We start from the raw sequence: 26,378 nt of genomic DNA, 5'->3' as shown, positions 1-26,378 counted from the left end.
AGAAGGGAGACACGTGATGAGAGTATAGTGTGTGGTGACAGAGGGAAGCCAGGGTTGTCAGCACCCAGAGAGGAGTCAGGGGAGTCCAGCTGGTCACGCCTGCCAGTAACGCAGTCCTGTATGGCCCAGGTGCTGACTGGCATTTGCTGCCTCCCTGGCAGGCAACAAGGCTGCTGCCCCCCTGGCCTCACGTCCACTCAGTGCACCTCACCAGGCCGCCCCATCCTCCCTGGGTGTGGCTCCCCGTCCTGCAGGTGTCCTACTACAACCAGGCCCACCCCGGGCGTTCTCAAGTACGTGACCACCAATGTCACCGGCCTCTCCTCTGAGTTGTACACCACCTTCAAGGCTTGTGAACACTTCCTCTTGGACAACCGGAACGACCTGGCCCCCAGCCTCCAGACCCTCTAAGCATCCTCCCTGGCCACCTCACGTCCACTCCCACTCCATCCTGCCCCAAGGACATGCGTGCAGTGCACTGAGGAAGCAGAGGCATTTATTCCTTCCTGCCTCCCCGTGGGAAGCGGGGGTCCACCAGGCCACCTGGGTGCTCAGTGTGTGCCAACATCCGCCAGCAAGTCTTGGCGGTAGCTCTGGGGTAGCCTGTAGTAAACTCGGGTCTTCTTCACGGCCCTGGCTGCCAGCAGCGCTGCCCGCACAGACGCATAGAGGCCCCGGCCAGGGCTGTGTTCCACCGTGACCGTGGCCCGGGGAGAAGCTTTCAGCAGCCGGGCCACGACTCCAGTGGGGCTCTGGGCCAGAGGCCCAGCCTGCAGCTGGAAGGACACGGGTTGCCAGAGGCCCTGGCAGAGCTCCAGCATGTCTGTGAGCAGCTGTTCCCTGTAGCCACTGCCCAGCACTTCCTCGGGCCAGCCTGGTGCCACTGTCACATGGGGGAACACCTCGGCCACAGCTGTAAGCAACTCCCTGCCAGTCACGTAGCCGGGGACCATGAAACTCCCGTGGGAGACTGTGGCCCCGACCCACACAGGCCTAGACAGGTGGCCAAGGGCAGAGAGGGTGGCAAGCGTGGCCAGGGATGGCCGCAGGGCGGTGGGCTCTGCTATGTGCACGTGGATCCCCCAGCGTCCGGGGTGCGTGGCCAGCTGCTGTAGGCAGGACTCCAGAGTCAGGGCACGGCCATCTGGGGTGCGGACGATGGGCACGGGGTCCCCAGCTGCAGGCTTCTGGAGGCCCACGTCCAGCAGGATCATGCCTTCTCGGTCTGGAAGAGGTAGTGGAGGCAACAGTGTCTGGGGTTAGGGTTATCATGGGGTGTCAGAGGCCCTTGCTGAAGTTAAAGGGACAGCAGGAGGTAATGGGGTGTGTTGATTGGATCTGGGCTCCAGGTGGAAGGGCTGCTTTGTGAATGTGCCTGGGGCTCATCAGAATGGCCCAATGAGCCGCTAGCTCAGCTCTGAGGCCTGTGCCCGCCTCTCTTGCAGCACCATGTGACTGAAGCCTCACAAGTTCAAATACCAGGAGCCTCATACTTTTGACAACGCTGCTCCCCCACCTTGCAGCTGCGTTGCTATGGTAACAGAGACCTGAGGTAGCTTCCCCGAGGTAACCCTTGCAGTTGAGTTAGGAGCACAGGGGCTGCAGGCAGACCTTACCTGGGAGCTGCACTGTTGCTGCGCTTCCATTGCCCTGGATGTCAGGAACCAGCCACTCCACGCTCAGACCCTCGTCCCCAGGGTGCTGGAGAGCAGGGATCAGGCTACCCCCGGTGTAGTAGCTTGGCTTCCGTGAGGTATTCACTGTGGGTCAGATTGCCAAGGTGGAGAGGCCACCAGTCACGGAGGCCTTCTGTACACCATGAGTCCTCTCTAAGCCTCACAGCAAAGTTCCAGGGAGCTGGAGTTCCCTGTTGTGTAGATGATGGGTGACTTGCCCAAGGTCCTACAGCCAGTGGGCAGGGTTGCTGGGTTGGAGCCTGATGGAGCCAGGTCAGTCAGGCCCCAAAGCTGGTATTCCTCCCCCTCACCTAGATGGCTCCCAGAGCAGGAATGTTGGGTCTGATGGGTCCCCTTGAGATGGCCTGATTGCAGGCTCTCCTTGGTTTGGAGTCAAGGGAACAGGGGCTTTGGACAAAGGGACAAGCATCATTGATTAGCAGGTACAGTGGAGGAGCCGTTCTCTGAAATGCTAGAGCAACCCTCAGAGGAACTGTACTGCAAGCAGAAGCATCTGGGGTTTGGAATTTGCTGTTTCCAGTAGGAGCTGTGCCACGTTTAAGCTGAACAACTTTGTATAAATTATATAACTGCTCTGAACCTCAGTTTCTCTATCTGTAAAATGGAATCCCTGCTTTAGGGATCTATGGAGCTTAGTGTTCCATCCCAGAGTCTGGCATACAATGGATGCTTCAAATGATTCCTTCCTCTTATCTCATGTAGCATTGTCCCTTTCCAATGCTCTGCCCCACCTAGCTCAGTGCTTTTGTCGGCAGATTCCACTCCACCACCTTTTCTTTCCCCTGGAGGAGAAAATGGCAACCCACTCCAGTATTCTTGCCTGGAAAATCCCATGGCCAGAGGAGCCTACAGTCCATGGGATCACAAAGAGTCAGACACAACTGAGCATGCATACATATACACCTTTTCCCACCCTCCGCAGACCCCTCCCTACTGGCGAGCTGCTTGAACTGTGACAGGAAAGGCTCAAAGATGTCGTAGTAGACTTGGTGGGTGGCAGTGTTGTCCCGGATGTAGAGGAGGTCATCCACTGACACGGGGTCCGAGGCCGACTGCCACATCGTGAGGGTGTACCTGGGGTCCAGAGAGTCAGCTTAGGGCCTGTCTGCGCCCAGCAGCCCTCAGCCCCTCTCCCATGCTCAGAAGTTAACTTGAGCTGGGGGTGTTGGGCACTACCCGCTTCCTGGGGGCAGAAGAAGCCACAGAGGCCTTGGGTAACTGAGAGCAGAGGCTGAGAAGGAGGAGAGATGGACTGGGTTGCCTCTTCGCTTGGAGTGTCTATTTGTGGGTCCTCTCTTAGGAAGGAAAGACAGAAGAGGTGGGCATGGAGCTGGGAGTGGTGGGGGTGGATCAGAGGTCAGGTATGAAGAGGAAAGGCAGTGGCCTCCAGTGGGGAAAGTCTGAGGAAGGTGCTTGGCGGCTGGGGGCGGTACAGAGCCGGGGGGAGGCTGGGCTTCCTCAACCCCACAGAGCTGTTAGGGGCAGAGTCTCTAGGTGAAGTTTGTGCACCCTCGGGGAACAGGTGGTTCCCAGGGGAGGAGGCTGTGGGAGGCAAAGTGAGTCTCAATATAAACTCTTATTGGAACTTCCCTGGTGGTCCAGTGGGTAAAACTGCTTCCATTGCAGGGGATGCCTGTTTATCCCTGGTTGGGGAACTAAGATCGCGCATGCTGTGCAGTGTGGTCCAAAATAAATAAACAGATAATAATTATAACAATAAAAAAGCAACACTTTCCAATGGACAGGCTGCTTCAGGTATAGTGACCTGCCTGTCCCAGAGGTGCACAAGCAGAAAGCAGAGATGTTGTGGAGGATGTGAGCACCAGCAGAGGTTGGGCCAGATGGTCATGAAGACCCTTCTAACCATCAGTATCTGGGATCTTGCTGGGGCATCAGGACTGGGAGTGGGTTTGGAGGGAGTGGGGGCCGTGGCAGGGGCCTGGGCATTCTCACCTGTCAGACTGGGCCAGCAGCCAGCTGAAGTGGGGCCAGGCGGCCCTCGCCATGACAGCCAGCACGGGGAAGGTCACCCTCTGGGGCAGTGCTCCCACCAGCTCCTGCATCTGCTCCACCATGGCCCGTGTATACGTCACATTTGGGAAAAGGGGCAGGTAGAAGGTGGTCCAGCCTGGAGACAGGGTTGCCTCAGGATACTTCTCCTGGACCAAGGCCAGGAACCTGCAGAGAATCAGAGATGCTGGTCTTTTAGAGCCCTTTCCTCATCTCCTGGGTTCTCATCAGAGTGCTAGGAAGAGGCAGGGTCTATTGCATCTAGATATTAGAGCACAGTCCTGAAGAACAGGGTGGCTTACGAGTTGCTCAAAGTCCCATGGTAGAGCATGGACTTTGGAGCTGGGGAGGCCTGGATTTGAGTTCTGACCTTATGACCTTGGTAAGTTCACCCAACCTCTTGGATTCTTAAAAATGGCATCCGTTCAGGCAGGACAGGGCTTCTCAAACACCCTCATGTGCATGTGGAGATGCAATTCAAAGCCCTAGGTGTGGGATCTGGGCTCTATCAGCTGTGAGAGTCTCTGAACTTTCAGATATTATTCAAAAATTTCATTCAGATTTTGAACTCTTATAAATGTTAATAGGCAAATAATGTTACTCTCTCCCCTTCCCCAGATTATTGAGTAACCTCACTACAAGAAGATCAATCATTTTTTTTATCTTGGGCCACTGACTACAGTTTCAAACTGCTGCTTACTAAATGCTCCTCAGTTTGAGACTTGATAAATATTGGGTAGAAGGATTGTTAGCTGACTGGTTGGAAAGGTGGTTTGATGGATGGATGGGTGGATGGATGAATGGAGATGGACAGTAAAGATCTGGAGGTTAGAGTCAGAAAGACCTGGCTTTGTATGTTTGCTCTGCCAATTATTAGACTTAGGCAGATAATTTAACCTCAGTAGGATATGTTGTATTACTAAAATGAAAATAATAGTACCTATGTCATTCTCATTCTAAGAGTTAAATGGTACTCTACAACTAAACTACTTAAAACAGTGTGTATGACAGATAATAAACATTCAACAGACTGAGCCTCAATTATTGTCAGCTTTCTTATCTGCAAAATGGTAAGAAAAAATGCTCCCAACCTGGCATTTCTATGGGAAGATGAACTCAGATATATTCTCTCCTTTTATGCGGCCCTCTGTAAACTTGAGCGCACCATGCTGCTAGTGCTACTGTTGTTGGCAGTGCTGGGACCTGGGGGTTGTTTGTGGGGTGGGAGGGGAGGCTGGGGAAGGAGTTAGTGCTTTATAGACTTTAGTTAGTGCTTTCTAGGAGGTCAAGGGTTGCCCTGGCACTGTTTGCTGTCCAGGAATAAACACTCTGCTGCTACTGCTGCTAAGTCGCTTCAGTGGTGTCCGACTCTGTGCGACCCCATAGACGGCAGCCCAGCTGGCTCCCCCATCCCTGGGATTCTCCAGGCAAGAACACTGGAGTGGGTTGCCATTTCCTTCTCCAATGCATGAAAGTGGAAAGTGAAAGTGAAGTCGCTCAGTCGTGTCTAACTCTTAGCGACCCCATGGACTGCAGCCCATCAGGCTCCTCCATCCATGGGATTTTCCAGGCAAGAGTACTGGAGTGGGGTGCCATTGCCTTCTCCAAATAAACTCTGCTAAGCTGCTGCTAAGTCAGTTCAGTCGTGTCCGACTCTGTGTGACCCCATAGACGGCAGCCCACCAGGCTACCCCATCCCTGGGATTCTCCAGGCAAGAACACTGGAGTGGATTGCCCTTTCCTTCTCCAACGCATGAAAGTGCAAAGTGAAAGTGAAGTTGCTCAGTCGTGTCCGACTCGTAGCAACCCCATGGACTGCAGCCTACCAGGCTCCTCCATCCATGGGATTTTCCAGGCAAGAGTACTGGAGTGGGGTGCCAGTAGGGCACAAATCCATAATCTGCCAGTGAGAGCCCAGTGAAATCAGGACTGTTAGGAGAAAATATGAGGGAGGGTCCTCAGCAGCCTGGGACGTCAGGGAAGTTTCTGGGGCAGGTAATGGCTGGTTTAGCAGGAAATGGTGGAAAGGCATTCAAGGCAGAGGGAACAGCATGTGTGAAGGCTCAGAGGTCAGACGTCATGGTGTGGCTGGAGGCAAACTCAGCAAAAGTCCCCTGAGCACCTGCTGTACCCGATGTTGAAGGAAACAGACTGGACACAGCTGGAGCAGAGAGGCAAACACTCACTGTGTGGCATTGACCTCTATTGAGAGGCCCACATTGGGACCCCTCTGGATGTCAGCATTGATCCACACAGGCCTTCGAACTTTCCCCTCCTCTGTCAGCCGCCGAAGGAGGTCCAGGGAGGGGCCCACAGCCTTGATGCTCTTGAAGTCTAGTTTGATGCCTGTGGGGAGAGGGCCAAGGGCTTGGGAAACTGGTCCCTTGTGCTCAAGGAAGAAGGAAACAGAAGACATGACTTCCTGGGACAGAGAGAGGAGGTGTGGTGTGTGTGTCAGGGGTGGGAGGGAAGACAGGGCCGGAATTCTGGGTGGGTGTGAAGAAGGCTTCAACGAGAGAAAGGACTTCCCCATGTAGGAGTGATCTTCCATCCCTCATCCCCAAGGGGAGGAAGCAGATGATGGCTAAGGGCTTGGGATTTGGGGCAGGTGTAGGTATTGTCAAGAATCTGATGAAAAGGGACTGTGACTCTTGGACAGGCAGGCTCAGAGGATCCCAAGCCACCCAAGCCTGAATAGCACAAAGTCAGGCTGAAGAATTAGAGAAGAATTTAGAAAGCCAGGCCAAGGGGATCATAATATGTTGACAACATAGGGAGCCATGGAGGATTAAAGCAGGGAGTGACATGACAGTTGGCATTTTGGAAAGCTCACCCAGGTAGGGGCTTCATAGAGTTTGGAGGCAGGAAGCCAGTGAGGAAGGAGGTCCAAGAGAAAGATGATGTGAGTGGGACTGGATCGGGGGAAGCCTTCAGGGTTAGAATTGGCAGATGCAGCAGCTGAGTAGATGCAGGGAATGAGGGAGAGGCATTAGGGTGATGCCTGGATTCTGACAGTAACTGGCAAAGAGACAGGAGAGGGGAAGGTGGAATTGGCTTTGAGCATGTTGTATCCAGTTCCATGGATTCAGAGCCTGAATGCTCATGTTTGGCCCTTTGCAGCTTATCCTACACTTTTTCATCCCTCATTTCACCCATCTTCCCTGAGCCCAGGCCTCTAGAGTGGTCTGGAAAGCTAAAGCAAGAGCAACTCCTGACAGTCATTGGACTAGTCTCCTAGCAGAGGGACCCCTGCACATGTGGGCTGAGGACCAGAGGGGTGGGCAGCTGGGGAGGGGCTGAGAGAAGTCCTTACCCTTCTGGGAAGAGGCCAGCACAGCCTCCAGCCACTGCTCTAGGGTGTTGTCGCTGTAGATGGCTGGAGGGTGCGCCATGATGGGGACTCCTGTCTCGTTGACTGTGCCGAGCCCTTCTATTGTGATGTCTGCCTCCAGGGCCATGACATTACCTGTTGCATTGGACAGAGAAACTTTTTAAAGCAATTTTCTCATCATCAAAGTATTACACACTTATAGAATATTTGAAAAATACAGAAAAGCAGAAAGAGAAATATTCACCCACATTTCCATCATAGTTCACTTTTTGATGTATTTTCTTCTATTTTTATCTATGTATAGTTTTTCCACAGTTGAGACCACTCAGCATTTATAATTTTAATCTTTTTCTTTCAATTTTGACACATTTTCACAATCTTTTCATGAAAAAAGAAAAAAACCTGCAAAAGCCCTGATTGAGAGCAGTCACCCTGTCTCAGTCAGCCACTCCTCTGTCTTTCCTGAGACTCTAAATTTTTAGGAAGACTCAGCAGTCTCTGAATTTTTGTTACTAACAGATAATGATGTATATTTTATTCTGACTTTCTGGTTATTTTTTACCATGACTTGAGGAATCTGAGTCAGGGCCATGCTGGGTCTTTTTTAAAAAAATTAATGAATTATTTTTGGTTGCGCTGGATCTTCATTGCTGGGCGCGGGCTTTCTCTAGTTGTGGAAAGCAGGGGCTACTCTTCACTGCTGTGCACGGGCGTCTCCCTGCAGTGCCTCTCTTGTGGAGTACGGGCTCCAGATGCATGGGCTTCAGTTGTTCCAGCACGCAGGCTCGGTGTGGTGCATCAGCTTAGTCCCTAACCGGGGATGGAACCCATGCCCCCTGCATTGGCAGGTAGATTCTTAATCACTGTATCACCAGGGAAGTCTGCGGGGTCATTTTTAGAGCCCACATTATCAAAGTACTGTTAGAAAAATTCATCTAACTCATATTCCTGCCAGAAGTACATAAGTTGGTCCATCTCCAGGCACCCATATAGTGCTGAGAATTGTTATTTTTGTCTTTTAAATGTACGCAGTTAACGCCTCCAGTGGCTGTGTGATGCCTGCTGGGAGCGTTCAGGCCAGAAGGGAGTCAAGGACTTTGAATGAGAAGCAGACTGGGAAGAGCAGGCCAGGCTCTCTGATCAATGAGTGGTGTAGAGGGTGGGTGGGGTCGCTATGAGCTCCTGCTCCATCGAAGACAGTTGGCATCAGAGGGGTCTCTTCTGTTTTATACTTGCAGCCCTGCTCCCCTCCAAGTCCATTTAGCATATAGCTGCTAGAGTGACGGTTCCATATACCTGATCCTGTCACTTCCGTTAAAAAATCAAAATTCCCTTAGCCCTGAGAATTCAATCCAAATGCTTGCAGAGTCTGTGAGGTCCTATAGGACCAGGCCTGGCAAACTTTGCCATCTCACCTCGAGTCCCTCTCTCCCTCAATATCTAGCTTCCATCCACTCCTGTTTCTCCAACATCAGTGTGCACACAGACCACCCAGGAACTGTTCAAATACAAGTTCTGCTCAGTAGATCTGGGGTGGGGCCCAAGACACCTACCAAGCTCCCCAGTGATGCCCAGACTGCTGATCCACAGACCACACTTGGAGCCTCGAAGCTCAGATATCTTGTCTCCCATCTCTGGGCTCCTACACCTGGCTGTTGCCATGGCAACACTCTTCCCTCCACAGTTTTACTAGGCCACCTCCAGCTCATTTGTGGGTGTTGGCTTAAAATATCAAGGAGGCCATCCCTGAACCACACAGTCAAAGTCAGGCTGACAGCTGATCCTTTGAGCACTCAGCCCCCATGTAACTACTCATATAGCACCATCCTTCCTGAGCCTGAGGGCTAGGAGCAGGCTCCAGGTCTATGGTGCCCATCACTTGGATTTCCAGTGCCAAGATGGTACCAGGCCTAAAAAAGGAGCTTCAGAAGTGTTTGTTGGATGGTACAAGACTGGCTAAATGAATGATAGAGAAAGCTGAGATCAGGGACTTCCCTGGTGGTCCAGTGGCTAAGACTCTGTCTTCCCAGTGCAGATGGCATAGGTTTGGTTCCTGGTTGAGGAACTAGGATCCCACAGGCCTCACAGTGCAGCCAAAAGAGAAAAAAGTTAAGTTCAACCAGCCCAGGTCCAGAAAAGTAAAAGAGCTTGCACAAAGTTGCAGAGAATTTTTGCAAATTTCTCTAAGCCTAGGTGTCTGGATTTCCAGAAGGGAGAGGAAGCTGAGTGCCAGGCTGTCCCCAGCACTGTTTCAGGCACTTTGCACTGTCCCATTTCATCCGCATATTATATCTCTGGCCCAGTGCTCCGGAATCTTTGGTGTCCTCACTGACAAGATGGGGATGAATCTCTCTGGGCTTTAACTACAGCACGTGGACATAAATTATGTTGTATTAAAAAATAAAAATTAAAAACAAAAACAGGTTGTAAACTGTGAAGGGCTATATGAAGGTAACTTTTATTTCTATGTTTTTTTGTCTTAACTTGGTTACTGAGGAATGCTGAAAGAGGGATCCAGAGGGGTTTGCGCCCAGCAAGGCCCCGAGAAGTCAGGCCCCAGGTGGGTAGCTGGGCAGCTAAGAGGGTAGCTAAAGAGAATGGGTGCTGAGAGGTCTCCTTCCCCATCTAAAATGGGCCAGGTCCGGTCTGGGGAAGGTGGCGGTACACTGGGAGGGAGCCAGGGCTGGAACCCAGGTCTCAGTCCTGGTGAGTCTCTGAAGCTGCTGCCTTGCTTGACCTGCACCAGCTGCCTCCCTTGAGATGCTGGTAGCCCCTGAACTCAGGACCGCGTCTCACTCGTTTCTACACCTCCTCTCAAGCTGGGTGCAGAGCAGGGGCCCAGCGAATGCTCAGTGAGGGGGACTAAAGACAGATGGACCTAACCTGCGTCCTTGTGATCAGCACCTGGACCCAGCTTCCTCCTGCACGGCCATTCACACCTGTTCAGGGCCTTCCAGATCCTGAATCTGGGAGCCAACTTGTTTGCGGGGTCGGGGGGTGGGGTATGAGGGAAGAGGAGATGAGGACAGGAGCAGGTGCCTGCTTCCACAGTAGGAGCCTTGGTCCTCAGAGGTACAGTCAGGTGAAGAATGCTGCTCTCCACAGGGAGCCCACAGGAAGCTCCGAGACCCTCCCTCCCCTCCCCCCCACACCAGGCGCTCTACACATCACATCCAGCAGAGGGGTGCCATGGAGGAGCGTGCAGACCCTGAGCCCAAGACTGCTAGTGTGCGGCTCCGCTGTTGACCTTCAACACCCCCTGAAGGAGTTCACGTGGAGTGAGGCACTCTGTGCTGCAGGGAACCTGGTGGGACAAGTCTTTGAAGTGAAAGTCGCCCAGTCATGTCCGACTCTTTGCGACCCCATGGACTAAACAGTCCATGGAATTCTCCAGGCCAGAATACTGGAGAGGGTAGTCTTTCCCTTCTCCAGGGGATCTTCCCAACCCAGGGATTGAACCCAGGTCTCCCGCATTGCAGGCGATTCTTTACCAACTGAGCTATCAGGGAAATATTTTTAGGAACAGGTTTTATGTTCCCAATCCTTACATATAGGGGAATTTGACATGCTTCCCTGGTGGCTCAGATCGTAAAGCATCTGCCTGCAATGCAGGAGACCAGGGTTTGATCCCTGGGTTGCGTAAATCCCCTAGAGAAGGGAATGGCCACCCACTCCAGTATTCTTGCCTGGAGAATCCCGTGGACAGAGGAGCCTGGTGGGCTACAGTCCGTGGGGCTGCAAAGAGTCAGACACGACTGAGTGACTAACACTTTCACATATCTAGAAAAGCACTAAATCCCTTCACGATGACATCAGATCCTTGTGACTAGGAGAAAACCTCTTGTAAAGTAAGCACTTGATAGCATTGAACTCCGCCTTCAACAAAATCTTATATATTGAACTTCCCCCACTACCTCTTTGGAGCAGTCTCTCAGAGCTATTTGAGGTGCTGCTTTCTCGGCTGCGGTCGTCATTTTGCCCCAAATAAAACAACTCGCAACTCTCAAGTACAGCATCTTTTTTAGTAGACAGTTAGAACTGGACATGGAACAACAGACTGGTTCCAAATAGGAAAAGGAGTACGTCAAGGCTGTATGTTGTCACCCTGTTTATTTAAATTATATGCAGAGTACATCATGAGAAACACCGGACTGGAAGAAACACAAGCTGGAATCAAGATTGCCGGGAGAAATATCAATAACCTCAGATATGCAGATGACACCACCCTTATGGCAGAAAGTGAAGGGGAACTAAAAAGCCTCTTGATGAAAGTGAAAGTGGAGAGTGAAAAGTTGGCTTAAAGCTCAACATTCAGAAAACGAAGATCATGGCATCTGGTCCCATCACTTCATGGGAAATAGTTGGGGAAACAGTGGTAACAGTGTCAGACTTTATTTTTTGGGGCTCCAAAATCACTACAGATGGTGACTGCAGCCATGAAATTAAAAGACGCTTACTCCTTGGAAGGAAAGTTATGACCAACTTAGATAGCATATTCAAAAGCAGAGATATTACTTTGCCAACAAAGGTTCGTCTAGTCAAGGCTATGGTTTTTCCAGTGGTCATGTATGGATGTGAGAGTTGGACTGTGAAGAAGGCTGAGTGCTGAAGAATTGATGCTTTTGAACTGTGGTGTTGGAGAAGACTCTTGAGAGTCCCTTGGACTACAAGGAGATCCAACCAGTCCATTCTGAAGGAGATCAGCCCTGGGATTTCTTTGGAAGGAATGATGCTAAAGCTGAAACTCTAGTACTTTGACCACCTCATGCGAAGAGTTGACTCATTAGAAAAGACTCTGATGCTGGGAGGGATTAGGGGCAGGAGGAGAAGGGGACGACAGAGGATGAGATGGCTGGATGGCATCACTGACTCGATGGACGTGAGTCTGAGTGAACTCTGGGAGTTGGTGATGGACAGGGAGGCCTGGCATGCTGCGATTCATGGGGTTGCAGAGTCGGACACGACTGAGCGACTGATCTGATCTGATCTGATCTGATGACCACCAACTAAGGACCCAGAGTGCATGTTCCTCCTCACTTGAACTCCACGAGAAACCGGAGCCTTGGTACCAGGAGTGGCCCTTCGAGCCCATCTGCTTCCTCGGGGAGTGCAGATGAATTTGGGTAAGCCTCTCCTGGTTTTCGAATCTCCCTATTGGTTGAGATTCTGAGTTTTATTTGGTTGTGGAGCAGGTTACCTGCCCACTTACAGCTGGAAAGATACTGGAGAGGGCCCGGGTGAAATATCCAGGGTATACCCACTCATGATCTAGACACTGACTTGGGCTCTGTTGAAAAATACTAAGAAATTTCCACACAGTAGAAAGATACTGGGTGGGAGACTTGCTGAAAGATGCCAGAGAATACCCATCCAGTGAAAAGGCCCTGGGGCAGAGGGCATGGATTGAAAAAAACTTGAGGAATACCCAGGGCTCAGCTGAAAGATGCCGAGGTTGTTCCGTTGTAGGGAACTGAGCAGTCTTGGTTGAGTGGTTAGGTAAGAGGCTGATCTGACACTTTCCCTCAGTTAGACTGCCTTTATAGGCTTTGTCGGGGTAAAAGTGAGAATGTATGAGAGCTTTGCTCTGAAGAAAAGGGACAAGGCTTCTACTGGCCAGCTATGGTTTTCTCAGGTAACTGAGAGATTTATGGGAGTGGTGAAGGTCTAGTCTTCGAACAGTACAGTGGTCCCATAGGGAAACTCACCTATTAATTAAAATACTTGCTCGTCTGGGGGTCGCACCTAAGAACTGGCCATTCAGCGACCTGAGCAGCCATCTTAGAGTGCTGGAGGCAGAATCTAAGGCACATGAGAGGAGCTAAAACGAGTCTGAGGTGACTCCTGGAGGAGTTCAGCTCATAGGCCTGCCACACAATTTCACCAGTGATTTTTATCCCTGAAAAATTCAGCTTAAAGTGGAAAACAGAATCTCAAACGCAGAAACAGAGGGGTGTCAGAAGGCCAACCTCTGACTAACATTCCAGCCAGATTCATGTCCAATGCGTATGGAGCTGGTATTTGCAAGGACCTCGTTAATTGGGGAAATTATACTAAAAGAGTTCTCAACCTAAAATGGCCAAACTGGGGCTCTTTTGATATTCCGAAATTGGCATTTTTGTGCCCATGATTAGAAAAGGCCGGCCATACTACTTTGCTTGGTATCTAGAAGTATATAAGAAAGGAAACTATAGAGTAACTTCTTTGCAGGAAACCAAGAAGAAATTGCTTGAAACTATATCAGAACCAAAAAAGGCTGCTAGCACTGACTCTGCCAGGTCACAGGTCTAGTGGGACTGGGAAGTCACATTTGGCATTTATGCCATTTGACTTTTGATTTTTGGGCAACCACTTTGCCATCTTTTGGGAGCACTCTTACCACTTGGCTTTTGATTTCTGGGCATCCTTTTGCCTTGTTATTTTATTTGGAGTGTGACTCCTGGCTGGTGAGGTTCTGGTTTGGTTTGAGCATGCAGGCATCTGGTACCAACTGCTTGAGCTTGTATGGGAAGTGCTTCCTCTAAGGTTCTACACTCCACCTGGGAATGCCTTGGAAAAAAATTTCAAATGACTGGTCAACCTATAGCTATGATCCAATGACAAGAAAAGTGACCTAAAAATATCAGATCTTTACTGACACAGGATAGGGAAATGGACTGAAGTTCCCTTATGTCCAGGACTTTTCTCCTATAATCAACAGCCTGGGGCTAAGCAAACTAAGACCCCCACTTCCCCAGAAGAACAAACCTTGTTGGGACCAATCTGCCCTTGTTATCAGGGCCAATTTGAGCACTCAGTTCAGTTCAGTTCAGTCGCTCAGTCGTGTCCAACTCTTTGCCACCCCATGAATCACAGCACGCCAGGCCTCCCTGTCCATCACCAACTCCCGGAGTTTACCCAAACTCATGTCCATCGAGTCAGTGATGCCATCCAGCCATCTCATCCTCTGTCGTCCCCTTCTCCTCCTGCCTCCAATCCCTCCCAGCATCAGGGCCTTTTCCAATGAGTCAACTCTTTGCATGAGGTGGCCAAAGTACTGGAGTTTCAGCTTCAACATCAGTCCTTCCAATGAACACCCAGGACTGATCTCCTTCAGAATGGACTGGTTGGATCTCCTTGCAGTCCAAGGGACTCTCAAGAGTCTTCTCCAACACCACAGTTCAAAAGCATCAATTCTTCGGTGCTCAGCTTTTTTCACAGTCCAACTCTCACATCCATACATGACCACTGGAAAAACCATAGCCTTGATTAGATGGACCTTTGTTAGCAAAGTAATGTCTCTGCTTTTCAATATGCTATCTAGGTTGGTCATAACTTTCCTTCCAAGGAGTAAGCGTCTTTTAATTTCATGCCTGCAATCACCATCTGCAGTGATTTTGGAGCCCAGAAAAATAAAGTCTGACACTGTTTCCACTGTTTCCCCATCTATTTCCCATGAAGTGGTGGGACTGGATGCCATGATCTTCGTTTTCTGAATGTTGAGCTTTAAGCCAACTTTTTCACTCTCCTCTTTCACTTTCATCAAGAGGCTTTTTAGTTCCTCTTCACTTCTGCCATAAGGGTGGTATCATCTGCATATGTGAGGTGATTGCTATTTCTCCCAGCAATCTTGATTCCAGCTTGTGCTTGTTCCAGCCCAGCGTTTCTCATGGTGTACTCTGCATATAATTTGAGCACTATCAGGTCTAAATTCTGGCTATAAAACTATGATCACAGAAAAATAAAGACGATTTTTGACAGTGTGGTCACAATTCTTTAGACTCCAGAGAAAGCTTTAAAAAAAAATCTCTTTAAGAATTCTTGCCCTGAGAAATAACTCCTCCTATGCCTTGAGACCAGAGTTTTCTAGATAACTTATCCATTATTGTTCAGTTGTTCATTAGTGTCTGACTCTTTGCAATCCCATGGACTGCAGCATGCCAGGCTTCCCTGTCCTTCATCTCCCGAAGCTTGCTCAAACATGTCCATTGAGTCAGTGATGCCATCCAACCATCTTGTCCTCTGTCGTCCCCTTCTCTTCCTGCCTCCAATCTTTCCTAGCATCAGGGTCTTTTCTAATGAATTGGCTCTTCACATCAGGTAGCCAAAGTTTTGGAGCTTCAGCATCAGTCCTTCCAATGAATATTCAGGATTGGTTTCCTTTAGGATTGACTGGCTTGATCTCCTTGCAGTCCAAGGGACTCTCAAGAGTCTTCTCCAACACCATAGTTCAAAAGCATCAATTCTTTGGCACTCGACCCTCTTCATGATCCCACTCTCACATCCATACATGACCACTGGAAAAACCATTTTTGTTGTTCAGCCCTTCAGTCATGTCTGAGTCTTTGCGACCCCATGGTCCAATGAGTATTCAGGGTTGATTTCCCTTAAGATTGACTGGTTTGATCTCCTTGCTGTCCAAGGAGACTCTCCAAGGGACTCTCAGGAGTCTTTTCCAGCACCACAGTCTGAAGGCATCAATTCTTTGTCACTCTGCCTTCTTCATGGTCCAGCTCTCACAAGTGTATGTGATCACTGGAAGACCACAGCCTTAACTGTAAGAACCTTTAAGAGCAGAGTAGTGTCTCTGCTTTTCAATACACTGTCTAGCTTTGTCATAACTTAAAAAAAAGTAAGCGCTTACAAATCAAGCAATTCTAAATAAGAGATAAATCAACCTAAAAGAATTTCAAGTTCACATGAACTGGGAAATATTCAGTATTAAATCAGTACAGTTCAGTTCAGTCGCTCAGTCTTTTTGACCCCAGGGACTGCAGCACGCCAGGCTTCCCTGTCCATCACTAACTCCCAGAGCTTACTCAAACTCATGTCCATTGAGTTGGTGATGCTATCCAACCATCTCATCCTCTGTCATCCCCTTCTCCTCTCGCCTTCGATCTTTCCCAGCATCAGGGTCTTTTTCAATGAATCAGTTCTTCACATCAGGTGGCCAAAGTACTGGAGTTTCAGCTTCAGCATCAGTCCTTCCAGTGAATATTCAGGACTGATTTCCTTTAGGATTGACTAGTTGGATCTCCTTGTAGTCCAAGGGACTCTCAAGAGTCTTCTCCAACACCACAGTTCAAAAGCATCAATTCTTTGGCACTCAGCTTTCTTTATAGTCTAACTGTCATATCTATACATGACTATTGGAAAAAACATAGTTTTGACTAGATGGACCTTTGCTGACAAAGTAATGTCTCTGCTTTTTAATATGCTGTCTAGGTTAGTCATAGCTTTTCTTCCAAGGAGCAAGCGTCTTTTAATTTCATGGCTGCAGTCACTGTCTGCAGTGATTTTGGAGCCCAAAAATAAAGTCGGCCACTGTTTCCATTGTTTTGCCATCTATTTTCCATGAAGTGATGGGACCAGATGCCATGATCTTAGTTTTCTGAATGTTGAACTTTAAGCCAACTTTTTCACTCTCCTCTTTTACTTTCATCAAGAGGCTCTTTAGTTCTTCTTTACTTTCTTCCATAAGGGTGATGTTATCTGCATATCTGAGGTTATTGATATTCCTCCCAGAAATCTTGATTCCAGCCTGTGCTTCATCCAGCCTGGCATTTCACAAGATGTACTCTGCAAATAAGTTGAATAAGCAGGGTAACAACATACAGCCTTGACGTACTCGTTTCCCAATTTGGAACCAGTCTGTTGTTCCATGTACAGTTCTAACTGTTGCTTCTTGACTTGCATACAGATTTCTCAGGAGGCAGGTCAGGTGGTCTGGTATTCTCATCTCTTTAAGAATTTTCCACAGTTTATTGTGATTCACACAGTCAAAGGCTTTGGTGTAGTCAATAAAGCAGAAGTAAATATTTTTCTGGAAGTCTCTTGCTTTTTTCAATGATCCAATGGATGTTGGCAATTTGATCTCTGGTTCCTCTGCCTTTTCTAAATCCAACTTGAACATCTGGAAGTTCACGGTTCACGTATTTGGTAGTTTGAACATTGTTTGACATTGTCTTTCTTTGGGATTGGAATGAAAACTGACCTTTTCCAGTCCTGTGGCCACTGCTGAGTTTTCCAAATTTGCTGGCATATCGAGTATTAAATACCTGGCATTAATGTTTGTTTATTAATCTAACTAATATATACATGTCTAAGAGTCACTAACATTAACATTAAGCAGAGTATTTTCATTGTGTCTAGGTTTAATGTAAGTTAAATAGTATATCTGTTACAATTTTGTCAGCAAGGAAATTCCTCAAGTAAAAAAACTTCTAAAAAATATAAATGAGGTGAACTTTTAGATAAACTCTATTAAGAATAATTATGCTTTAGGAATATCTGTCTAAAATACTCTGTAGATTGGGGTAACTTGAAATTCTAAGGGCTAACTACAGAGAACCGTGTGGAGATTCCTTAAAAAACTGGAAATAGAACTGCCATATGACCCAGCAATCCCACTGCTGGGCATACACACCGAGGAAACCAGAATTGAAAGAGACACATGTACCCCAATGTTCATCCCAGCACTGTTTATAATAGCCAGGACATGGAAGCAACCTAGACGTCTATCAGCAGATGAATGGATAAGAAAGCTATGGTACATATACACAATGGAGTATTACTCAGCCATTAAAAAGAATACATTTGAATCAGTTCTAATGAGGTGGATGAAACTAGAGCCTATTATACAGAGTGAAGTAAGCCAGAAAGAAAAACACCAATAGAGTATACTAATGCATATATATGGAATTTAGAAAGATGGTAACGACAACCCTGTATGTGAGACAGCAAAAGAGACACAGATGTATAGAACAGTCTTTTGGACTCTGTGGGAGAGGGAGAGGGTGGGATGATTTGGGAGAATGGCATTAAAACATGTATAATATCATATAAAAATAAATAAAAAGCAAGCACTTCTCAGGGGAAAAAAAAAAAAAGAAATTCTAAGGGCTATACTAAACTAAGTAATGGGAGTCTATTGAATAGCTAGGTCATTTCCAAATAAAATAAGATTTTGAAGCATTTATCACTGAACACTAATTTTCCCCTAGAGATTTGGGACTATTAATGAATAATGTTTGGTACCTTCCTAAAAGGTTCTCTCTAAGAAAGAAAAGGTTTTTGGAAATAATCACTGGTATTTATGCTCACCAATCTACAGAATGCTAATATAAAGGTCAGTTTTTGGTTGCTTAAGGAAAGTAGGATGTATATTTTCAGCAAAGAAGATGTGAGGAATGGAATTGCATTTTATGAAGGGAAAAGCAAGTAGGCCTGACTTACAGGTGGTTGTTTCAGGATGGGAGAACAAAGTATTGGGTACAGAAAGTGATAAGAAGATTTGTGGAAAGCAGACCCCGAGAAAAGAATTTTGTGGGTGGTTAGGACTAAGTTTAAAATAAATTTAATTAAGTTTATGTTTAAATGAAGTTAAAAGTAAGCTGGTACAAAAGCTTAAATTTGGCTTTTCTCTATCTTCAGATGTTGAACTGCCTTGGTAATAGATTTAAGTTTCTTTATCTCTTAAATGATCTGTTCTGAAATCCTTCATTGTAGAATAGTTACTGTTTCACAGTGACCTATAATCCTACCTGACTGAATGTTCTAAGCCTTTTTGATATTTGTTGACAAAACTTCTTGCTGCTAAGTCCCTTCAGTCGTGTCCGACTCTGTGCAACCCCATAGACGGCAGCCCACCAGGCTCCCCCGTCCCTGGGATTCTCCAGGCAAGAACACTGGAGTGGGTTGCCATTTCCTTCTCCAATGCATGAGAGTGAAAAATGAAAGTGAAGTCGCTCAGTCGTGTCTGACTCTTAGAGACCCCATGGACTGTGTAGCCCACCAGGCTCTTCTATCCATGGGATTTTCCAGGCAAGAGTACTGGAGTGGGGTGCCATTGCCTTCTCCGACAAAACTTCCTAAATAATTCAAATGAAGCACTTTCGGCTTCTAGCTAAGAGGGCCCCTGAAACATCCCAAATGTTATCCTAGATTCATATTGAATACAGAATCACATGGGAAGTATTGCTAAGTGAGTAATAAATCTCGGGTTATATTGTATGGTAAATGTTACTAATTTAGATATATTAGAAACTATATGGAGTTCCTAAAGTTCTGATATATCTTGGTAAATGCTATCAGTCATAATTCTAGCTACTATCTTAAAGTGTTGTCACAGCACTTAACCAAGTTTCGCAAAAATGCTTCCTCCTGAAGAAGATTTATAAAAAGGACTTTTGGATAAATGTAAGTTTCTGAACTGGGTAAATAATGAAAGGATTCTAATGGAAAACCTGGTGACTTCACAAAGGTTAACGAAAGGACTGAATGAACTGGCGAACATGCTAATAACTTTTGTGGTTTCTGTATGAAAAATTACTGGTTTGAATCTGTGTTTTCCAGGTGCAAGAAAAACCTTCCCCTCAAATTAATTATGACAATAATTTGCTAAAATTATACTTTAGAAACAAATTGAAACATTTATCTTTTCTCTCTATCTGACCCCTCCAGAAACTGGAAACTCTGCTTCTAGTAACTTTATCAGATAAGCTAGAAAAGTTATATCGATAACAGCTACAGAAATCTCAAGGAATTTTGGAGACCTTGAGAAGGGCGGAATCCACCTAGATCTGTTAGGTGAAAGGTGAAATCTGTGATCAGCCTTTGGTGTGACTTTCTTAGCTCTGAAAGGTTTTATTTTAAAAGTTCAGTCTGAGATGCTATAAAAGCTTTGGCAAAGAAAAAAAAGCCTATGATCAATTATGCTTACATAAATCATCAGGCCAAATTTATTGACACCACTCCAGGCTTCAGCAATACGTGAACTGTGAACTTCCAGATGTTCAAGATGGTTTTAGAAAAGGCAGAGGAACCAGAGATCAAATTGCCAACATCCGCTGGATCATCAAAAAAGCAAGAGAGTTCCAGAAAAACATCTATTTCTGCTTTATTGACTATGCCAAAGCTTTTGACTATGTAGATCACAATAAACTGTGGATACTTCTGAAAGAGATGGGCATGCCAGACCACCTGACCTGCCTTTTAAGAAACCTATATGCCAGGTCAGGAAACAACAGAACTGGACATGGAACAACAGACTGGTTCCAAATAGGAAAAGGAGTTCGTCAAGGCTGTATATTGTTACCTTGCTTATTTAACTTCTATGCAGAGTATATCATGAGAAACACTGGGCTGGAACAAGCACAAGCTGGAATCAAGATTGCCAGGAGAAATATCAATAACCTCAGATATGCAGATGACACCACCCTTATGGCAGAAAGTGAAGAGGAACTAAAGAGCCTCTTGATGAAAGTAAAAGGAGAGTGAAAAAGTTGGCTTAAAGCTCAACATTCAGAAAACTAAGATCATGGCATCCAGTCCCATCACTTCATGGCAGATAGATGGGTAAACAGTGGAAACAGTGGCTCACTTGATTTTTCTGGATTCCAAAATCACTGCAGATAGTGATTGTAGCAATGCAATTAAAAGACGCTTGCTCCTTGGAAGGAAAGTTATGACCAACCTAGATAGCATATTGAAAAGCAGAGACATTACTTTGCCAACAAAGGTCCATCTAATCAAGGCTATGGTTTTTCCAGTGGCATGTATGGATGTGAGAATTGGACTATAAAGAAAGTTGAGCACCAAAGAATTGATGCTTTTGAACTGTGGTGTTGGAGAAGACTCTTGAGAGTCCCTTGGACTGCAAGGAGATCCAACCAGTCCATTCTGAAGGAGATCAGTCCTGGGTGTTCATCAGAGGGACTGATGTTGAAGCTGAAACTCCAGTACTTTGGCCACCTCATGCGAAGAACTGACTCATTGGAAAAGACCCGGATGCTGGGAAAGATTGAGGGCAGGAGGAGAAGGGGACGACAGAGGATGAGATGATTGGATGGCATCATCGACTCAATGGACATGGGTTTGGGTGGACTCCAGGAGTTGGTGATGGACAGGGAGGCCTGGCGTGCTGCAGTTGATGGGGTTGCAAAGAGTCGGACACGACTCAGCAACTGAACTGAACTGAACTGAACACCTATTTCACAAACAAACTAGTCTTAATTCGGTTATATTTGGTAAAAACAAGGGTAAATTTAGGGAGAAAAAGATGTTTCAATGATTGTTAGATTCCAGTTTGTTAATGGAGGTCTGTATCTACTAAGACTCATTTCCTGGTAGTTCTTTGCTATTATGCTGTATTAATGTAAAATTTAACTGAATTTTTAAAGGACACTCTAAATTAGTTTCTGAAGCTTATCTCAGTAATCTATCTTTGAATGAAGATCAGATACCTCATGACTGTGACCAAGACCAGAAAAAGACATAGTTTAAGGAACTGTCTCCTGCGTGGATGGAAGGACTTTTTTATCAGAGGAAGCTGCAGTACCCTAGGATGAAAAGAAAATGACACTAGAAGCAGACAGCTTGCTCAAGATGCTGGACCTGATTCATATGATCAGTTATAATGTTTTCTTGACTTCTTGGACCTTTGCCTATAAATCAAATGTTTTCTATCATGGACATGATTCTATGCTAGTTTAAAACTCAATCCAACTGTTGGATTTGTGGCCAGTTACCTGTGTCTAATACTTCTGGATTACCTTGGTGGATTTTTCCCCTTCAGGGCTCTGACTGGATACCCCCTAGCAAATTTATTTTAGAAAATAATTTAGTCCTGTTCTATCTATTCATGATATTACTGTATGGGATCCTCTCACCTGGCCAGTTAATAATACCTGCTCTGACCCTGGCCATAGATTTAAGTTTTCTCTTAGGGTCACTCAAACTCCAATTAGAATGGCAAGCTAAGTCTCAATCAAAAATTGTAACCTCTTGTCTACTAAAAGGAAAACTCGCACAATTATGGGATGGATCTATATGGTTAACACCAAGCTATGGTCACTTAAGTTTAAAAGCTCCTCTAAGGATAATCAACCTAGTAATATTATGAAACTAGGCTGGGTGCTTTATGAATTATGCCTACTATTACCCTTAGAGAGAGTGACTGATATGGGACTTGGTGGATTTGGGGTTTTAATTAATGGCTTTGGCATCTGGAATGGATAGGAAGGTGTAGCCTGGGATTACCATGAACTCAAGGATATATACATAACAAATTAGAGGTAGCTCAAGCCAATCTAACATTGATGCAAGCTCAATAAGTCAAGACATCTGTATTCTACTGGTATGATCATTTAGCAGCTATTTTTCATGACTTCAATGGGATTGGAGGGTGTAATTGATCATATTGAAGCCTTAACAACTTTCACTCAACAAACTTCAAATGATAGTAACCAGATTATTAGCCTATTGAACTCTGAGGTCTCAATGATGAGAAAGGTGGTACTACAAAACCCTCGGCTGTTGACATCATTGCAGCATTTCAGGGAGGTACCTGTGCCATAATTCAAACTGAATGCTGTGTTTTCATACCTGATGAATCCTTTAATGTAACACCTTTGATGAACCACAAGAAGAATCAGATTTCTGCCTTAAGTGATTCATTCCCTAGTCTTGATAATCTTTTAAAAAACTGGTTTGGAAAAAAAAAAACTGGTTTGGTGCAAGAGGCTCATGGCTGAAATATTTATTTATAATTCTGCTAATGTTGTTAGTTGTATTATTTGCATTTTGCCTGTTTTACAAGATTATTGTTTCTTGTATTACCAAGTGTATGACTGAGCCTCCAACGAAAATAATGTTGACTAAACTTGAAACAGTTGATCAAATGTGTAGCTTGATATGCGATCAATGATCATAATAGTGTAACCCTAGATATAGGAAGATGCAACGAGAGGGAATCTTACTTTTTTGGAGCAAAACTAGAAGATAGATGTCCAGAGATCTTTGACTATTAGGACCTAGTCCAATAATAGCTCATTGAGTGGCCTATCAACAAAAACCTTCAGAATCGGGAATGGGCCTTCCTAGCAACACACTCCAGTGTTCTTGCCTGGAGAATCCCAGGGATGGGGGAGCCTGGTGGGCTGCCATCTCTGGGGTCACACAGAGTGGGACACGACTGAAGCGACTTAGCAGCAGTAGCAGCAGCAGCAGTACAGGCCAAAATGGTCATGAAATGCCTTCCCAAGTTTCCTCAGTCAGTAAAGAATCTGCCTGCAATGCAGGAGATCTGGGTTCAATCCCTGGGTCGGGAAGATCACCTGGAGAAGGAAATGGCAACCCGCTCCAGTATTCTTGCCTAGAGAATCCCATGGACAGAGGAGAGGAGCCTAGCAGGCTACAGTCCGTGGGGTCTCAAGGCTTGGAGAGGAAACCACCACCAAGTATGGTTGGTTTATGACCACAAGGGGGCACTGTCAACTCTAAATCGGCACTTGTCAAGAGCTTGGACGCTGACTGAACAGCAAGGGCACTTGCCCTCTGCTTCTGTGGAGATTGAATCCGGTGCTGCTGCAGCTGGTGACCCTTCAACACCCGCTGAGGGAGTTCAGGGTGGAGTGAGCTACTCTGTGCTCCGGGAGCCTGGTTTGACAGGTCTTTAGATAGGTGGGTATTTTTCCTTTCATCTCCTCATATCTACAAAAGCACTAAATCCCTTCATGATGACATCAGATCCTCGTGACTAGGAGAAAACCTCTTGTAAAGTAAGCATTTGGTTGCATTCAACTCCCCCTTCACCAAAATCTTTTATGTTGACCTTCCCCCACTACTTCTTTGGAGCAGTCTCTCAGAGCTATATGAGGTGATGCCTCCCAGGCTGCAGTCCTGATTTTGCTCCAGATAAAACGTAACTCATAACTCTTAAATTGTGCATCTTTTTATTTAACAGTTGTGGTGACCAAAATAGGACTCGAACACTTGCAGATCTCAAGTTGTGCATCTTTTTTACTTGACAATTAACTCACTCAGCTAGGGTGATCACATGTCCCCATTTGCTTCAGCATAATTACTAATAATGACCTCTTTCATGACCAAAAGTGCCCTGCTTTCATCCTACCAGTCCACATTTGGCAGAGGAAAAACTGAGCTGCAGATGGGTGAAGTCACTTGTCCCAAACCACTCCTTTGGTAAATGGTGAAATGTAGAATTTGAGCCCACTTCTGTCTGCCTCCCAAGCCTTTGCTCTGGCCCCTCCCATCCACGTAGATGTCCGGTGTGACTTCACCAGTCTAACTCTGGCCTACCATTGCTTCCCCTCAGGATCCCTACCCCAGCTGTGGAGCCACCCTCCTCCCATAGACCTACCCTGGGGACCTAGCAGGACCTGCAGCGGGGAAACTGGGCCTTGGGTCCTTCCCACCCCTGTGGCTATACTGACAGGTGCCTCAGCATGCTCCATGCTGTTGGGCACTGCTTGGTTGGGGCCCTTAGCTTTCTTCTTGGCCAAGGTCACAACTTGGTGGGGCCTGATCCTTATCTGCTGCGCCAGGACTTACCTGAGATGAGCCTGAGGCTGGCAGAGCCTCTTTGCCTTCCCTCAGGCCTTATCTCCCAGATAAGAGTTCTCCCTCTTGCCAGGGAATTCTCTCTCCGCCTTATCACTGAAATCTGACCATTGGCCTCCCAATCCTGAAGCAGCAGTAAACTGGCTCCACCCAGCCTGCGATGCCCTCCCCTTTGCTGATCACTAAGCCTGCCTCCTCCAGGAGGTCTTTCTAAGGACTCATTCATTCATTCAGCAATCCTTCCCCAGTCACTTACTCCCAGGCCTTGGTGACTCTGAAGGAGGTAAGAGTCAGAGGCCTTGAGCCTGGGTCTTATTCTGCTTCAGACCTACTGTGTGACCATGGACAAGACCCTCTCCCATTCAGGATCTCACTTTTCTAAAAGTAGAGCAGTGGTTCTCAAGGTGTGATCTCGGGGTCAGCAACATCTGCGCCATGCAAATTCTCAGGCCCCACCCCAGAGCCACTGAATCTGAAACTCTCTTCTGAAGCATGCTCAAACTGGGGACCCTTCTTTCCACCTCAAATAGTCACTGCTTTAGAATTAACAAGCACGTTCGTGAACATGATTTAACGAGCTTTCCCACAGTGCTGAAAAACTGGTCTCCCCTGCTGAACTGGGCCAGGCATGATGCAGTGATTCAGAGTATGGGGTTTCTGATGCTGGCTTGTTGTCATTGTTTAGTCACTAAGTCGTATCTGACTCTTGATACTCCATGGGCTGTAGCCCACCAGGCTCTTCTGTCTATGGGATTTCCAAGGCAAAAATACTGGAGTAGCTTGCCATTTCCTTGTCCAGGGTATCTTCCCAACCAAGGGATCAAACCTGCATCTCTTGCATTGGCAGGTGGATTCTTTACCACCAAACCACCATGGAAACCCACAATGTTGGCTTAGCCACTTTGTGACCTTGCTGTGAATTTCGGTTAAGTCACTTAACTTTTCTGAGCCCCCATTTTTCTTCTGAGGGATGGCACCCACAAAACAGGCAGCTTTTGGTACCAGGAGCCCCAGTGTAACTGAGTGTGTGTGTCCCCACAGGGGGTGTGGCTGACTGGTTGCCATCATCATTGTGGATTGGAGGCTCAGGAGTTATATTAAGATAATTCGCTCAGACTTTTACACTCGTTTTGGTAGGGCTAGAATTCAAACACATCTTCTGGTTCCTCAGATTTGAGAGCAAAGGCCTCCTTAGCAGGCAAGTTGTCTCCTGGCAAGGCCTGGGAAGGAGAGCAGGATGTGACCTTGGACCCAGACATCGCCCTACAACCTGAGCCAGTCACATAACCAGTGAGGCCTCACTTTCTCAAGTGGATGATGGCAAGAACGCGGCCATACCCATCCTAATGCTACCTCACAGGTAATGCTGTGAGCCTCGCCTCCACTCTCCCTCCATCTTCTCCGCCTCTGCCCCAGCCTGCCCCATCCTGGCAACTGGACTTACTGCTGAGGGCAGCCTTCATCTGCTCCTTGCTGTTGGCACGGTGGTACCAGGTGACCAGCAGGCCATCCCTTTGGCTGATCTGACCCAAGCTTAGCAGGTAGTCCAGCATGTCTGCGTCAGAGCGGCAGGTCCCATCCTGTTCACAGCCTGGAATCAAGGCCAAGGAGGCCGTTAGCATCAGTTCTTGCCCAAGCCCAGGGCTCTTGTCTGTACATCCTACTAACCCTCTCTGGGCCCTGGGGCCATGTCCAGCCTGCCGTCTAGCATAGACAGTGGACCCCAGAGTCGTCAGTGCTGTGAGAGAGAAACATGTGGGGTCCTGAGCACAAGGATGCTCTGGGCCAGCCTGGGGACATTGGAAAGTTCACTGATAAGGGAATATTTGAGGGAGACCTAGAAGGATGGGTGTGTAAATTTAACCAAAAGAGGGGACTAGGTTATTCCAGACAGAGAGGAAAGTATAAGCAAAGGTATGGTCATAGGAAATGTGTGGTTGCATAAAAGAATGGCCATTGCTCTGGTACAGATACAGAGAAATGAGATAGGACAAGATTGGAAA

General features: G+C 47.0%; 1 protein-coding gene across 1 annotated transcript; it reads right to left on the bottom strand.

Moving 5' to 3' along the window:
• Window positions 1-20: 20 nt before the first annotated feature.
• FAM151A (family with sequence similarity 151 member A) lies at window positions 21-26,230 on the bottom strand. Its single transcript, XM_010803552.4, has 7 exons — window positions 25,820-26,230; window positions 7,021-7,173; window positions 5,894-6,053; window positions 3,651-3,875; window positions 2,632-2,771; window positions 1,617-1,760; window positions 21-1,225 (listed from the first exon to the last, which is right to left on the bottom strand). Exons 1-7 carry the CDS (start codon window positions 25,995-25,997, stop codon window positions 552-554), a joined length of 1,674 nt encoding a protein of 557 aa, XP_010801854.1. The 5' UTR covers window positions 25,998-26,230; the 3' UTR covers window positions 21-551.
• Between the last annotated feature and the right edge of the window lie 148 nt (window positions 26,231-26,378).

The sequence above is a fragment of the Bos taurus genome, chromosome 3, assembly GCF_002263795.3.
Source record: "Bos taurus isolate L1 Dominette 01449 registration number 42190680 breed Hereford chromosome 3, ARS-UCD2.0, whole genome shotgun sequence".
Lineage (NCBI taxonomy): Eukaryota > Metazoa > Chordata > Mammalia > Artiodactyla > Bovidae > Bos > Bos taurus.
This window is presented reverse-complemented; position numbering and strand designations above follow the sequence as displayed.

Excerpts from the sequence above, each read along its gene's own strand:
- FAM151A (XM_010803552.4), bottom strand. The coding sequence starts at position 25,997 with ATGCTAACGGCCTCCTTGGCCTTGATTCCAGGCTGTGAACAGGATGGG. Across the intron at positions 7,174-25,819 it reads GATGAAGGCTGCCCTCAGCA|GTAATGTCATGGCCCTGGAG; the intron begins GTAAGTCCAGTT and ends CCAATGCAACAG. Across the intron at positions 3,876-5,893 it reads ATAGAGGTCAATGCCACACA|GTTCCTGGCCTTGGTCCAGG; the intron begins GTGAGTGTTTGC and ends GATTCTCTGCAG.